The 15,024-nt window shown below is 53.2% G+C and overlaps 1 protein-coding gene across 1 annotated transcript in view; it reads right to left on the bottom strand.

Moving 5' to 3' along the window:
* The window catches only part of PREX1 (phosphatidylinositol-3,4,5-trisphosphate dependent Rac exchange factor 1), a gene marked incomplete at both ends in the record, with an annotated part of 172,120 nt that overhangs the window by 58,536 nt on the left and 98,560 nt on the right, over positions 1 to 15,024 (bottom strand). Inside the window, one exon of the mRNA XM_080716490.1 lies at positions 4,710 to 4,871. Within this exon, the coding sequence (XP_080572616.1) occupies positions 4,710 to 4,871 (162 nt within the window). The remainder of the gene's footprint in view (positions 1 to 4,709; positions 4,872 to 15,024) is intronic.

Raw genomic sequence — 15,024 nt, 5'->3', positions numbered from 1 at the left:
CAGCAACCCAGTGGGACTCTCAGCAACCTGGTTCCAAATGAAAAATAAAATACAACTGAAGATGTAGTTGAGAGGTGGAACCCCTAGGTTCAATCCCCAGGACCACAGGGAAAGAGCCAATATATGCATAGGGCACCTATGCATACCACAGGCGTACGAATCTGTACAGCCCAGTCAGTCCTCACAGCAGTCTCACTATATGGAGGAGGAGTAGGGACGCAGGTGGGTCTGAACCCCGGCCCTCGGGCTCACGCACGCTGCCTCGTAGAGAAGCGAGTCAGGCGTGGTGGCGCACGCTTGTAATCCCAGCATTTGGGAGGGTGAGACCGGAGGATCGCGGTTCGCGGACAGCCTCAGCTACTTAGTGAGGTCCTTTGCAACTCAGTGAGACCCTGCTTCAAAATAAAGACTAAAAAGGGCTGGAGGTGTAGCTCCGAGGTAAAATGCCCCTGGGTTCCATCCCCAGTACTGGAGAGAGAGAGAAAGAGAGGGGGCGGGGAGAGACAGAGACAGAGAGAGAGAGGAGAGACAGAGAGAGACAGAGACAGAGAGACAGAGAGAGAGAGAGGATGCCCAGGTGATTAGGTCCTACTGGAGCCCAAGGCCTCCCAGGGAGGGTGCAGAGAAAACAGGAGAACTTGTATTTAAGGTCCTTTTTCACTTCTTTTCTGCATCCTCTGTCCCTGGTGTCCTTGTGAGCGAGCCTTTCACTGTCCCTAAGCAGAGCCAGCGAGGCCCACTGCAGCCTGTGGCCTCCCGTGAAGACCCCTCTCCGGGGGCTGGCATCAGAGGGAGGGCCCTCTGTGGGAGGGCCGACCCAGGCCAAGCTGCAGGAAGCTCCTGCTTCTGAAAAAAGTGCAAAGGGCCCTGCCGAACTGCAGCTCCAACCTAGGCAGGCGGCCCGGGCCCCAGAGGCCCGCGAGGGGTTCCCCCACCCGAGGAGGAGCCCACGGCAAAGGAAGCTTCACGCCAGGGCTGCTGCCCACTCACAGCCAAGGTGCCACGACGTGCTGACGTTTCCTTGTGCTCAGAAAATGGATTTATGGGTCAGTATATCTGCTTTTAATTAAGGTCTCATGACCTTAAAAAAAAAAAAAAAAAAAAGTAATGGCTTGGGAAGAATCTGACCAAAAAAACACCGGTGGGAGCTGAAATTTGTTACAGATGGAAGCCCAGGCAAACTGCAAGAAGTAGGCAGAGAAGGCAAGACCCTAGCCAGGCATGCTGGTGCGCGCCTATAATCCCAGGGCCTGCTAGGCTGAGACAGGAAGATCACAGGTTCGAGACCAGTCGCAGCAACTTAGTGGGACTCTCAGCAACCTAAGGTGAACCTATTTCAAAAATACAAAATAAGCCGGGCGTGGTGGCGCACGCCTGCAATCCCTGCATTTGGGAGGCGGAGACAGGAGGATCGCGCAGGTTCGAAGCCAGCCGCCCTGGCTTAAGAGACCTTGTTTCCAAATAAAATATAAACTAGGTCTGGGAGTGTAGCCCGGAGATAGAAGGGCTTCCAGGAACCCCAGTACCACCAAAATAAAATAAAATACAAAATAATAGCCAGACATAGTACTGCATGCTTGGAATCCCAGAACTTGCGAGGCTGAGACAGGAGGATCAACTACTTACTGAGGCCATCTACAACATCATGAGACCGTGTTTCAAAAGAAAAAATAGGACTGGAGGTGTAGCTCAAAGGTTGAATGCCTCTGGGCTCCACCCCCAGTAACACTAATAATAATAATGATGATGATAATAATAATAATAGTAATAATAATTTTTCAAAAGGGCTGGAATATAGCTCAAAGGTAGAATGTCCCTGGCCTCAACCTCAGTACCACAAAAAAACAAAAACAAACAAACAAAAAAAAGAAAAACACACAAGACCCTTCCGCCCTGTTGGTCAGATCCCAAGAATGATGGCCACCCAATCAGAGCAGCAAGAAGGCGAACAGGAAGACCAAACCCAGCAGGAGGATCTGAAATGAGAGCCTACAACCTCTGTCACTCGCTGTGAACCACGGCGTAAGTCAGACCACCCCCGGCCGTTGGAACTACGCACAGCACGGACCATCGCAGGCAGCTTTGCTCTTAAATCATTCCTTTTTCTAAACAGACTCTCTTACTTTCACAATTTACCTGGAGGATCAAACTGTACTGAAAACCCTTTCTACTGCACAGAAGACCCTTGTACGTTTCCCAAATAACATCTGAATTCCACTCCTCACCTCGTCCTCCAAAGGACACTACAAGAGAACCTCACAGACACTTGGGCTCAAATTAAATCCGCAGGAGGAAATGAGGTGCAGAGGGCAGGGTGTGCTTGCGGAGGACGGCAGCCTTCAAGTTACAGGACTGAAGAGGCAAAACCAAGCCCCGGCCCTCGATTTCCCCATCTGTAAACAGGGACCATACGGCACCTCACTGTGGTGTTGGGAGTACGCAGTAGGTGCTGAATAACAGCCAGCTGGTTTCAATGCAGGTCACTTTAATTGCTCAACTGCACCCAGGAACAGGGATAAAAATAAGGGCCGCTGAGTTCCCAAGGTGTTGCTCGCCAGGGGCATGGAGGGTTCTAGAGACCTTTAGTTCCTATTTATTTCCCTAGGCCCTTACCAGAAGGACGCATCTGGAAACTGCGTCTGCTCCGGCTATGAAGGAGCTTGCTCAATATCCCTCCACAGGGAGGGAGCCACGTGAGAAACGTCTCTTCCAGCTGACAGCCAGGAAATACTGGGTTCTCCAGAGGAAGGATTGCTAGCTTCTTCCTTTTTTGACAATGAGTATTAAGTAGCTTATTGTCCTGCTCTTTTCTTCTTGGCTACCAGGAAGCACAAAGCCCAGACAGATCCTTAAATGAATCAACTCTATTTGTCCTTGAAGGTGGCCTTGCCGGGCGTGGTGGCGCATGCTTGTAATCCCCACGCTTGGGAGGTGGAGACAGGAGGATCGCGCAGGTTCGAAGCCAGCCGCACTGGCTTAAGAGACCCCTGTTTCCAAAAATAAAAAATAGGTCTGGGAGTGTAGCCTGAGGTAGAAGGGATTCCAGGAACCCCAGTACCACCCAAAAAAAAAAAAAAAAAAAAAAAAAGAAAGTGGCCTTGTAACCCACTTCTGGCCAATGAGAGGGGTATTTTCCCTGGGTCTGCCAGTCACCACCCTGGCTGGTCCCTGTCTCCTTCTCCAAGTTCTTGGTGTTCATGTTGCTTAGTTCAGTACTGAGGATTTAACCCAGGGATGTTCCACCTCCGAGCTACACCCCCAGCTCGATATTTTCATATTTTGTTTGTGGACAGCTGAGGCTGTCCTTCTGTCTCGGCCTCCCAAGTATTGGGATTACAGGCATGAGCCACCACGCTGGGCTTCTCCTCCTGTTTTGAACACACAACGCCTTTGTAGGGAAAGGCCCAGGATATCTCGAGAGATCAAACAGGAGCCGTGACATCGGGAGACTGGAAGCCCTTAAGGCGTCCTTGCTGGCAAACCTAGTATCGGGCAAATTTCAACTGCAGAAGCTGAGCTGTGCATGTTAAGCAGAGAAGAATGACAGACTTAGTTGACCACCAAAGAGGCTGGAGGAGCCAGAGTCCAGGTCAATGCTTCCAGAAGCGGAAGACACTCAGAGGACGCCCAGCGGGGGAGACACTGCCCCTGCCCCATCCATAAAATAGAATCAAACCACCTAGACACGTCAGTAGCTGCCACCACAAAGCCAGCCATGCCCCCTACAAATGGTGCCCTGTGCCCTGTCCCCCACCACTCCCATGCACCTGGGACTGGGCCCCAGGAAGCCAGGTGTGGCCAGAGCCAGCATCGCCACACAAATGTCGTAAGGTGGCTCTGCCCCACCCCACCTCCGGGAGCTCAGGCAGCTGGATCTGACCTTGGCCAAACCCCAAATCACATCCCGAACCCCAGCTGCAAGGGAGCCTGGAAAAAACAGAGGAAGGAGGGTGCGGGGCATGGCCAGTGTCACACCAAAGCCCCCTGCCCGGCCCAGGCCCCTCGAGCTCAGAGAGGATTCCCAGCACGGGGAGAGAATCCCTCGCACAGCAAGTGCCACCAAGGCCTCGGGCGGATGAATCAGACAGCGCGCTGTCCACAGCTGCTCAGCTATGGTCTGCGTCCCCCTCTCCAGCTGTGTTTACTCAGAGACAGATTTAATCCAGCTCCCATTTCCTTCTGTAGCCCTGTAGGAAACCTCTAATAATCTACAGAAGGGAAGGGGGTCAAACAAATAGATGACATACCAGCCAAAGACCTTCGGAATCGCATCCGAAGCATCGCGACCGTACCGTCCACGCCTACCATTTACAGAGGACCCACAGGAGGCCAGGTAGAGTGGAGGATCTGAAACACGTGCCGAGGGCGCCTGGCCCGGAGCGAGGAGCCTGCGCTGTGCCCGAGCGGACGCTGACCTGCGACTTCAACCCTGTCACCAGTGGTTCAGAGACCCGTGTGAACAGGCCGGTAAAGCGACCCAGCGCCTGTGGGACATCGAACCCCGGCATTTGCAATTTTTCAAGAGGAACTAGAAATCTGGATTTTTATGTGGATTTAATTGGAAAATAATTTTTTAAAGCAAATACAGGGTAGCCCAAACAAAACACACTGCAGATCAGACCTGGCACCCAGACATCCATCTGTCCCTACTGCTGCGCATGCCGACCCCTCTAAAGCCGGAGCGCCCCACCCCGCCCCACCACACACACCTCCCAGCCTTCGATGTGGGACTGCAGCTGCTCCAGCGCCTCCAGCTTCTCCATCTGCCGCTTGGTCTCGTTGATGTTGGAGCAAACAGTCTTCATGGCCTGCAGGGCGCTCTGGACCGCGGGGTGGTCAGGGTGCTTGCCGGGGGTCCGCTTAGCCAGCTCCTAGGGCAGGAAGAGAAGAGACGTCAGTCCAGAGAGCCCAGCCCTGGGCAGATCCAGAACGCAATTTGTTCATCCTCCCCTGCGTTCTTTCTATTTTTTCCCTTTCTTTCTTTCTTTCTTTTTTTCTTTCTTTCTTTCTTTTTTTTTTTTTTTTGTGGTACTGGGGTTCCTGGAAGCCCTTCTACCTCCGGCTACACTCCCAGACCTATTTTTTATTTTTTTTTTTTTGGGGGGGGGTGGTACTGGGGGTGGAACCCAGAAGCTTTCTACCTCTGGGCTATCCTCCCAGACCTTTTTAATATTTTATTTGGAAACAGGGTCTCACTAAGTTGCTGAGAGCCTCACTAAGTAGCTGAGGCTGGCTTCAAACCTGCGATCCTCCTGTCTCCGCCTCCCAAGCGCGGGGATGACAGGCGTGCGCCCCCGCGACCGGCATCCTGCGTTCTTTCTATAAATACCTGCCCCACCTCGATGGTCAGCAGAGGTGGAGGGTCCAGAGATAAAGTTGTTAACAAAACAGACAAAACGCCTCGCCTGATGGACACTGCATTCCAGTAGAGCAGAGATAAATAAATACAATAAAGCCACATCAGGAGGAGGAGTGAAAATGTCATTCCAAACAGGGCAGTGGGGAGACCTCTCGGAGGAGCTGACACCTGAGCCAGGACCTGGCACGGCTTGCGTTCAGGTCTCCATCCTGCACGTCACGTCTCTGAGGCCTTGGCAATCTTGCTGGCCTCAGTTTCCGCGTCTGCGAAGTGGGATAACAGCAGAAGCTGCCTCACAGGCCCATGCGAGGGCTCGGGGCCCGTCCCCTGCCCATCATGCATCCACTCTGCTTGGCCCTGGGTGGACCTGGCCCCACGCTGGACTCTCTGCCCAAAAAGCAGATGATGTAGACACAGGTCAAGGCCCACTTGCAGGCACCGTGACCACAGATCAAATCTCGGCCGCAGGCTGGGACCCCATAAAGATCACCAGTGACCAGCTCAGTCCCACAACACTGAGCAAGTGCGCTGAGCACCAGGACCTCGTCCAGCCAGCCAAGGCCCGGAAGGCGAGCGTGGCCAGCCAGTCCCTGGTGAGGAGGGACAGGCCTCCGGTCAGTGGGAGCTCCCACTCGCCCCAGAGGTCGGAATGGCAGGGACCCTCCTCCGATGGCTTCCCAAGGGGTGCTGACACCCAATAGTTAGTAAAAATGAGAAAATGTTAGTTCCCTTTTCCGTCTGGCTGCCCCCGCCTCTACTCCTGCCCGAGGTCAGCGCCAGGGGTGGGAACAGAAACCAAACGAGCCCTGGCCAGACCAGAGCCGCAGCTGGGCCGAAACCGCAGGGGAAGTGTTGGCTTTGCGTCTCGAAGGCTGGTCCCTCCGGTACACTCCACACACCGAGGGCCTGGGCCTGCCTCTGGGCCTCTGCACCTGCTGCTTCCTTTACAGGCACAACCTGCCAAAACTCTCAAGAAGTAACAAAGTACTGCACAAGGGCAGGCATAGAGATCATGGAAGAGAACGGAGAGTCCAGAGGGAAACCCTCACGGTGACTGTCAATTAATTTTCAACCCGGATGAGAAGGCAATTTAATGGAGAAAGAACAGTCCTTTTAACAAATGGTGTTGAGACAACTGGACAGCCGTGTGCCACAGAATCTGTGATACCTTGGTCCAGCCACCCCTTCCTCACACCGCACACAACAAATTAACACAAACGGATCGTAAGTCTAAATGTAAGAGCTGGAACAACAGAGCTGCTAGAAGAAAACACAGGAGTATATCTTTGGGACTGTGGGTTAGGCAAAGAATTTGCAGATATGACACCAAGGGCACAAGCAACTACATAATAAGGTAGATCTCACCAAAATTTAAAAATGTGCTTCACAGGGCACTCTCGGGAAAACGAAAAGACAATCAACAGGATATAAGAAAGCAGTGTAAACTGTATACCTGAGAGGGACTCATATGCAGAATACATAAAGAACACCTACAACTGAACCACAGAAAGAAAGGCAATCCAATTTAGAAACTGAATTCTCCCCCAAAGAGGACACAGAAATGAACAGTCAGCAGATGAAAAGACGTTCAGCGTCACTCACCACTGGAGAAATACAGAACCAAACCAGAACAGGACGCCATTCTACACCTGCTAGAATGGCTTCCATGAAGAGGATGAATACTCACAAGCCTTGGGGAGGATGTAGAGAAAGTGCATCCCAAGCCGGGCGTGGTGGTGCCGCTGGGAATCCCAGCATTCGGGAGGCTGAGACCGGAGGATCGCAGTTTGCGGACAGCCTCAGCTACTTAGTGAGGCCCTCTGCAGCTCAGCGAGACCCGGTTTCAAAAATAAAAAGACTAAAAAAACAGGGCTGAAGTGCAGCTCGGAGGTACATTGTTGATGGGACTATAAAATGGTGCAGCAGCTTTAGAATTCTTCTCTTTTCTTTTCGTTTTTTTTTTTTAGACAAAGGGTTTTGCCATGTTGCCCAGGCTGATCTCAAATTTGTGAGTATAAATAATCCTCCCACTTCAGGCACTTGAGTAACCTGGACTAGTGGCATGCTACCACACCCGGCTGCAGATGTAGAAAGAATGTGACAATTCCTTTGTGACACCTTGATCCGGTGACACCTGCAGTCATCTACTGATACACTTTTCAGGTAATAGAAGCCTGCATGATTTTAAATACACGTTTTTTTAAATGTGTCTATGTGTGTATAGCCTGCTTGTGCTAGTTTTTTTCCATCTCTTTAATTTGGTGGTACTGGGGTTCCTGAAAACCCTTCTACCTCCGGGTTACACTCCCAGACCTATTTTTTTTAATATTTTTTTTTATTTGGAAACAGTGTCTCTTAAGCCAGCGAGGCTGGCGATCCTCCCGTCTCCGCCTCCCAAGTGCGGGGATTACAGGCGTGGGCCACCACGCCCGGCCATCTCTTTAATTTGAAAGAGACCTTAACTGCCTCCCAAGCTCAGAGAGGTATAGAATACTCAAGGTGTCCGGGATGGTCTCAGATAAGCGTAAAACACAAGCATGTGAATGAGAGCTCGGGCTGCACCAACGAAGGTCGAGCGCGGAAAAGGGCGGTGAGAAGACACTGGCCCAGCTGAGAACTGAAGTTAGATACGGCGAAGTTAGGACAGCCAGGGTTTGAGGAGGCACGCATCGGGCTGGCCAGGGGAAGGGCGTTTGGGGAGGGAGGGAGGGAGGCAGGAGCTGCTGTTCGGCATCTTGAGGAGGCACCATGACCTGTAGGACCTCAGAGCGCCCAATGTGGCTCCCGGGAAGAGCACAGACGTTCTCTTGGGTTGGGCCATTCTGACACCCACCGGAGCTTTTTGACAAGAAAGCGGGCGGCCTGGTAAAGTAGCGAACTCCCTGTCACAAGAGGTGTCGGCAGCCCTCAGGTCACTTACACCTTAGCTCAAACAGCTCATCAGAGCCTGGCACCGAAAGCCTCGCACCGGGGAAGCGAGCTCGGGAACAGGAGACCTGGCCCGGCTCCCAGCTGTGCCACCGGCACAAGCAACCTGCCGCTCTGAACCCGGCTGCACACATGCGAGATGGGTGAGGGCCCCTGCGGTCCCCGCAAGTGGGACGGTGAATGTAGACGTCTCGGCAGACAGCAAGAACGCAAGAGTGATCGGCATCGCGGGGTTCCCGTGGTCACCATGCATTACTGTTTCTATATGATAAGAGTAACAGTGAAGAGGTCACGGGCAGCAGGGCTCAGGAGGCCGAGACGGGAGGAGTGCAGGTTTGAGGACAACCCCAGCAACTTAGCAAGGCTCTCGGCAACTAAGGCCATTTCAAAATGAAAATATAAGATAGGGCTGGGCATGCAGCTCAGAGGGAGAATGCTCCTGAATTCAAACTCTTGTTATCATAGGAGAAAGAAAGAAAGAAAGAAAGAAAGAAAGAAAGAGAGAGAGAGAGAGAGAGAGAGAGAGAGAGAGAGAGAAAGAAAGGAAGGTCACTGTGGTAACCACAGTAGCTGGCCTTTATTGAGCACCTACGCGTACCCGCACTGCTCTAAGCCTAAATTTATCCAGGATCTCAAGCTCATATCGGCCCACAGGGGATGATTATCATTCCCGCTTGACACAGGGGAAGCTAAGCCACGGAGCAGGAAAGGAACTTGCCGGTGTCCGCCAAGGTGGAGAGTGGATGCCAACCGCAGGTGCCCCCCAGGAATAGTGACAGCTGGGAAAACACAAAACGCCCGCCCAAAAGACAGCTGAGAAAAAACCAGGGCAGCTAGATGGGGCGGTGCACACCTGTAATCCCACTATTTGGGAGGTTAAGACAGGAGGATCGCCAGTTCCAGGCCAGCCTCCACAACCTGGACAGACGCTCTGCAACTTAGAGACCCTGTTTTGTTTTTTTTGTTTGGTTTTTATTTGTGTGTGTGTGTGTGTGTGTGTGTGTGTGTGTGTGTGTGTGTGTGTGGTACTGGGGTTCCTGTAAGCCCTTCTACCACCGGGCTACACTCCCAGACCTATTTTACATTTTTTAATTTGGAAACAGGGTCTCTTAAGCCAGCAAGGCTAGCTCCAAACCTGCGTGATTTTCCTGTCTCCGCCTCCCAAGCGTGGGGATTACAAGCGTGCCACCACGCCTGGCCAGAGACCCTGTTTTAAAATAAAAAATAAAATAAAGCTGCGGGTGTAGCCCAGAAATAGAATGCCCCAGGTTCAATCCCCAGTACCAAAAAAAAAAAAAAAAAAAAAAACACCGAGGGCAGAGAAGGGCGGGGTGCCCGGGGCCACCCAGAAGGCAGCAGGGGTGGGGGTGGGGGGGCAGAGTCCCTCCAAGAGCCAGGCAGGGTGACCTTCCACAGCATCCGCCCCTGTGGTTTCATGAGGGGGCTGAGGCGCAGGCTTCCTGGAAGGGAGGATGTCGGGCCCAGTTTCCGCCTCAGCCCCCTCCGCTCCCGCCCACCGAGGGGTGCCCGCAGAGAAGGCACTGAGCCCCCATCGTGCCCCAAAGTGTGTTCCCTGTCACTGTAAGGCCACAGGAGGAAGCCCGGGACAAGGGCCTCCAAACTGGGCCAAATTGCGTTGTCAGAAAATAGGGCCATAGCAAGCTTCCACTGCTGGGAACCCGTGAGCCGCCCGCGAAAGCAGCTCCTGAACAGAAAGCCGGTCCAGACGAAACCTGCCCGGGTGCAAAGAGACAGCCGGACAGCATCCTCGGAGCGCCTGGATGCAGCTGTGCTTGAGGCCATCCCCACCCAGGGACTTTGCTGGTTTCCATTCTGTTCTGTTCTGTTTTCCCATTCATTTTGAATTTTGGGTTTTGATCTTTTTTTCTTTTTGTAATGAGTAAATTTAAATTAGGTTTTCAAAGTTCTTGTTGGTCATTTTTTTACCAAAAGGTCAAAAATAAATAAATTAGGATTTTAGTCACCGGTAAGTAGAAGTTTAAGATGGATCCATAAAACGTGGTATGAGACAAAGCTGCATTTGTCGCTGGAAAAAGTGACAGTACCCTTCCCCTCCTGTGAGTCAGCGTTGGTGGGGAGCCGGGCGTGGGGGCGCACGCCGGTAACCCCAGCGCTTGGGAGGCCGAGACAGGAGGATCGCACAGGTTCCAAGCCAGCCTCAGCTGCTTAGTGAGGCTCTCAGCAACCTAGTGAGACCCTGTTTCCAAATAAAGTATAAAATAGGCCTGGGGATATAGCCTGAAGGCAGGAAACCCCTGGGTTCCAATCCCCCTACCACACACAAAAAAAAGAAGAGATGGGAAAACTTTGAGAGGGAGGAGTGGTGGCCATAAATCTGACTGCATAGAAATTTTTAAAAATTTAAAGTTAAATTTAATTTTAAGTTAAAAACGCTACAACTATCCAAAAGAAAACAAAAAGGGGTACAAAAGAGAGGAAACAGAGAAATCAAAAAGAAAGGTACAGAGACATTCACATCGTCAAGAAACACAATGACAATAAGGTGAACTAAGCTCTCCTATCAGGAGGTACTGTCGGACTGTGTGTGTGTGTGTGTGTGTGTGTGTGTGTGTGTGTGTGACACTGGGATGAAACCCAGGGGCTTCCTACCTCCAAACCACACCCTCAGCCCTATTTTTTATTTTATTTTTATATTTTGAAACAGGGTCTCACTGAGTTGCAAAGAGCCTCACTAAGTAGCTGAGGCTGGCTGTAAATCGCGATCCTCCCGTCTCAGCCTCCCAAGTACTGGGATGACAAGTCTACGCCACCACACTCAGCTGTCACACCTTATTTTTAAGTGTGAACTTTATGGTGTTTTAAAAAAGAAGAACCTAGCCTGGCATGGAGACGCACGGTTGTAACCCCAGTACTTGGGAGGCTGAGATGGGCGGATCATGGTTCACAGTCAGCTCGGCTACTTAGTGAGGCCCTCTGCAACTTAGACCCTGTTTCAAAATAAAGAATAAAAAATAGGGCTAGGGGTGTAGCTCAGAGGTAGAAAGCCCTTGGGTTCCATCCCCAGTACCACAAAAAAAAAAAAAAAGAAGAACCTAGCATTGGGTTGGGGACATGTCTGTGATCCCAATACTTGGGAGGCTGAGACAGGAAGATCACAGATTCAAGGACAGCCTCAGAAACTCAGTGAGACCCTCGGCAACTTTGCGAGATCCTGTTTCACAATAAAAAACAAAAAGGGCCTGGGGTGTAGCTCAGAGGCAGAACACCCCAGGCTCAATCCCCAGTACCACCAGAAAAAAAAGAAAAAAAAAGAAAAAAAAATAGAAGGGGAGAGTTGAGGGGGGCTGGCCTGCCGCACAGGAAGGAGCAAGCAGGAGCCAGCACGGGTGGGGTGCTGATGGGGTGCTGTGGTCAAGGTGTGGGTGCTCAGCCTGAGACAGGATGGAGGGAGGGTGCCAAGGCTGGGGCTGGGCAGGGGGCTGCAGAGGACGACACCACTTCCTGTGCCTCCAGCAAGGCCGGCGGGGCAGTCCCCGGCAGGTGTGGGCTCCTCTAGTACAGAGTCAGGGGAAGCCCAAGGGACCCCAGGCCACCCACCCCAGGCCCCCAAAATTGTGAACAGCACAGACACCTCCACACTGACCGTCTGGAGCTCTGGATCGGGAACACCGGGTGGCATCCCCGGTGTGGAGCTTGGGGGCATCTGCCGCGTGCCGGGCACCGTCCCAGGCCTGGTCAAGAGCTCCGGACCCTGCCCGGTGGAAGTTAACACCTATGGGGCACCAAGAGTTACCAAGAGTGAGGCGGCGCGGCAGGCCTGGGAGCTGCCCTTGGTACTGGGGGGTCTGAGGCCTCCCCGGGCTGGGGGTGGCTGGGCGGCAGCACCTGACGAAGGCCAGGCCGTGAGCCTCAGGATCTGGGCCGCAGTGTCTGCGCAGAAAGGGGCGAGGCGAGCATTTGGTAAGGGGCCCGTTGAGAAGGAAGAGACCGTCAGACATGGTGGCTGGGCAGGAATAGTTGAGCGTTCAGGGGAGAAGCCCAGGTGGAAGTCAGCAGCCACAGAGTTTAGAGCTGTGGAAGTCCAGCCAAAGTCACACGCGTGACTCCCACGACTGCCAGAAAGTGGGAGGGACCCAAATGTCCATCACCTGATGAATGCATAAAGAAGCATGGTGGAATATTAGTTAGCCGTGAAAGGAATGAGGTATTAACACGCTACACCACAGATGACCTTGAAAACATGTCAAGTCAGAGAAGCCAGTCACAAAAGGACCGATAGGATGATCTTATTTATATTAAGTATCAAAAATAGTTTCCATAGAAAAAGAAAGTAAGTCACTGTCAGGGGCCAGAGAAAAGGGGACTGAAAAGCCGCTGCCCATGGGCCTGGGGTTTCTTTTGGGGATATTGAGAATGTTATAAGCCTATTGCAGCAATGGCTACGTAACCCTTAAATATACTTTAAAAGAAGAAAAAGGAGGCCCGGCACAGTGGCTCACCCTGTAATACCAGCTACCAAGAAGCTGAGCAGAAGTATCGTCAGTTCGAGGCCAGCCTGGGCAACTTGGTGGAACGCTGTCTCAAAATAAAATTTAAAAAAATTTTTAAAAGGGGCTGGGGGTGCAGCTCAGTGATAGAGAGTCCCTGTGTTTGATCTTCATTGACACAAAAGAGAAAAGAAAGAAGAAAAAAAAAAAGCCCCATTGTGGATAAGGTCACCACCATGGGTCAAGTCTAGGGAGAAAAGATCCCAGGTGGAAGCTGGACCACCGCAGCTCAGAGACCTGGGACCAGAGGAGCCGCCCTGTCACGCACAGGCCCTGGCAGGGTGCCCCCGGCTGGAGGGGCATAGTCCTGAACCCTAACCCAGCCAGCAGCTCACACAAGGCCGGAGCCGCAGCACAATCTGGGCACCATCGGGAGATGGATGGCAAGGGTCAGTGGTGGCCGGTGCCCCTCGGGGACCTGCCAGCTGTGCACCAGGACACCCCCCAACCCTGAGTCACTTCCCTGGAAACGCTGACGGAAAACCTAACACAGCCTGCAAATGCCAACTGTCTGCCCTGGGCCGGGCCGAAGAGCTGAAATAGAACGTTCCGGCTATTCTTAGGCAGCTCTGAGTGGAGCTTGGGGCTGTTCCCAAACAGGCCTCGCGCTCACCTCTCCCCTCCCCACCAGTCTCCTGGACCTCGTGCACACCCCATCCGGCGTCTGGCTCGAGCGTGGGGCTCCGGGGGCCACAGGGACATCTGCTGGGGGACAGGCGGGGGTCTGAGCTCAGCTGCCAGGCTCCTGGGAATATCTTTGAAAAGACACTGGAAACTGTGACAGAAGGAAGGACTTGGGCGGGCGTGAAGTCCCCTGGTCCCAGCTGTGTGCTGATGTAATTTTCTGGCTGCGGGTGTCAAAGGCCAGGACACTGGGCGATTCTGTGAGGCGTGGACAACGGCGCGTCCCCATGGGAATCCGCAGCCCTGCTCCCGCCCCCCATAAACACAGCTGGGGATGGAGGGAAGGCAGTGTGGGAGGGAGCACGGCATCTCTGGACAGGGCAAAAGACGTGGGCCCCTGACCTCTGCGATCCCCTGAGAATCGAGAGCCCGGGAATCCTGCTGGACCAAACTCCGGCCCGTGGGGAGATGTAAGCGGGCCTCGCAGGGCTTAGTGTCCACCGTGCCCACGGGCCTGCCCAGCTGGCAGTGAAAACATTGTCCATTTGCCCCAAGGTACTCAGCAGCGCTGGAGGCTGCAGCGTTCATCCCAGATAATTCATAGATTCCTGTCCCAAAGGAGTTTCCCAAAGGGATGGCTGGGAAGACACTGATGGTAGGGAACTGAATGTCTTTTTTGCAGTTACATTACTGCCAGGTCTTGTGCAGAAACCTGAGCCAGAGAAGCTCTGGGCAGCCGGGCCTCCTCTGGATACATCGCATCTAGAACAAATTATGACCGTGAGAGGTCTTAACTTGTGCTTCCTGCCTGCATCTTGTCAACAATCCCTCCCTTCCCGCAGTCGCCAAAGGCCCAGGTGCCGCTACGGAAGATTTTCTACTGTGCGCACCCCAAGCTGAAACGCGGCAGGGAGGGGCACCACAGAGAAACAGCAGGGGCCACCTGAGAAGTGTCCGGGGAGGCAAAGGGCTGGACCAATCTCGGTCAGCTTCGCTTCAGCCGCAAAGAGCATGTTTCTGTTAAATTAAAGGACCACGGCGGCAAACTGGACTTTTTTTTTTTTTTCCCCTCCTAAACAGGAAATGGGCTAAAACATGCTACAAATCCGATGCCCCGGGAGCCCGCTGGGGCCCCAGGCCTGGCCGCGATCCAGCAGCCAGAGGGTAACACCTCGGCGCCCGGGGCTGTGTGTGGCTGGCGTTTCTTTTCAGCATCGGATGTGGAAGGTTTGGAACCCTAAGTAGGAGCAGAGCAGCCGCTGAGCCGCTGAGTTCAGGCCCAGGTTGAGGGACCTGTGAGCCGCCCAGGTTGAGGGACCTGAGCCGGAGCGCATCCCTGACTCCCGAGCGCTGCTCCGCCCGCCTCCGCAACACGCTTCTTGCACAGCACACAGCCACGCGGGCAGAGTGCGGGTCCCCTGCTTCATGCAGCGTGGCCTGGGGCAAGCCACCTCCTTTCTCTGGTCCTCAGCTGCCGGCGCTCCAAAGCAGGCTAATCCCAGAGTCGCTGTGAGTACATTTACTCCTTAAAGCAGCCCTGGCAATACCACTGGCACAAACCGTGGACTACAAATGAGAAACTGA

This window comes from Muscardinus avellanarius (assembly GCF_963383645.1).
Source record: "Muscardinus avellanarius genome assembly, chromosome: 19".
NCBI classification, from domain to species: Eukaryota; Metazoa; Chordata; class Mammalia; order Rodentia; family Gliridae; genus Muscardinus; species Muscardinus avellanarius.
The sequence above is the reverse complement of the archived record's forward strand: the minus strand, read 5'-3'. Positions and strand labels throughout refer to the sequence as shown.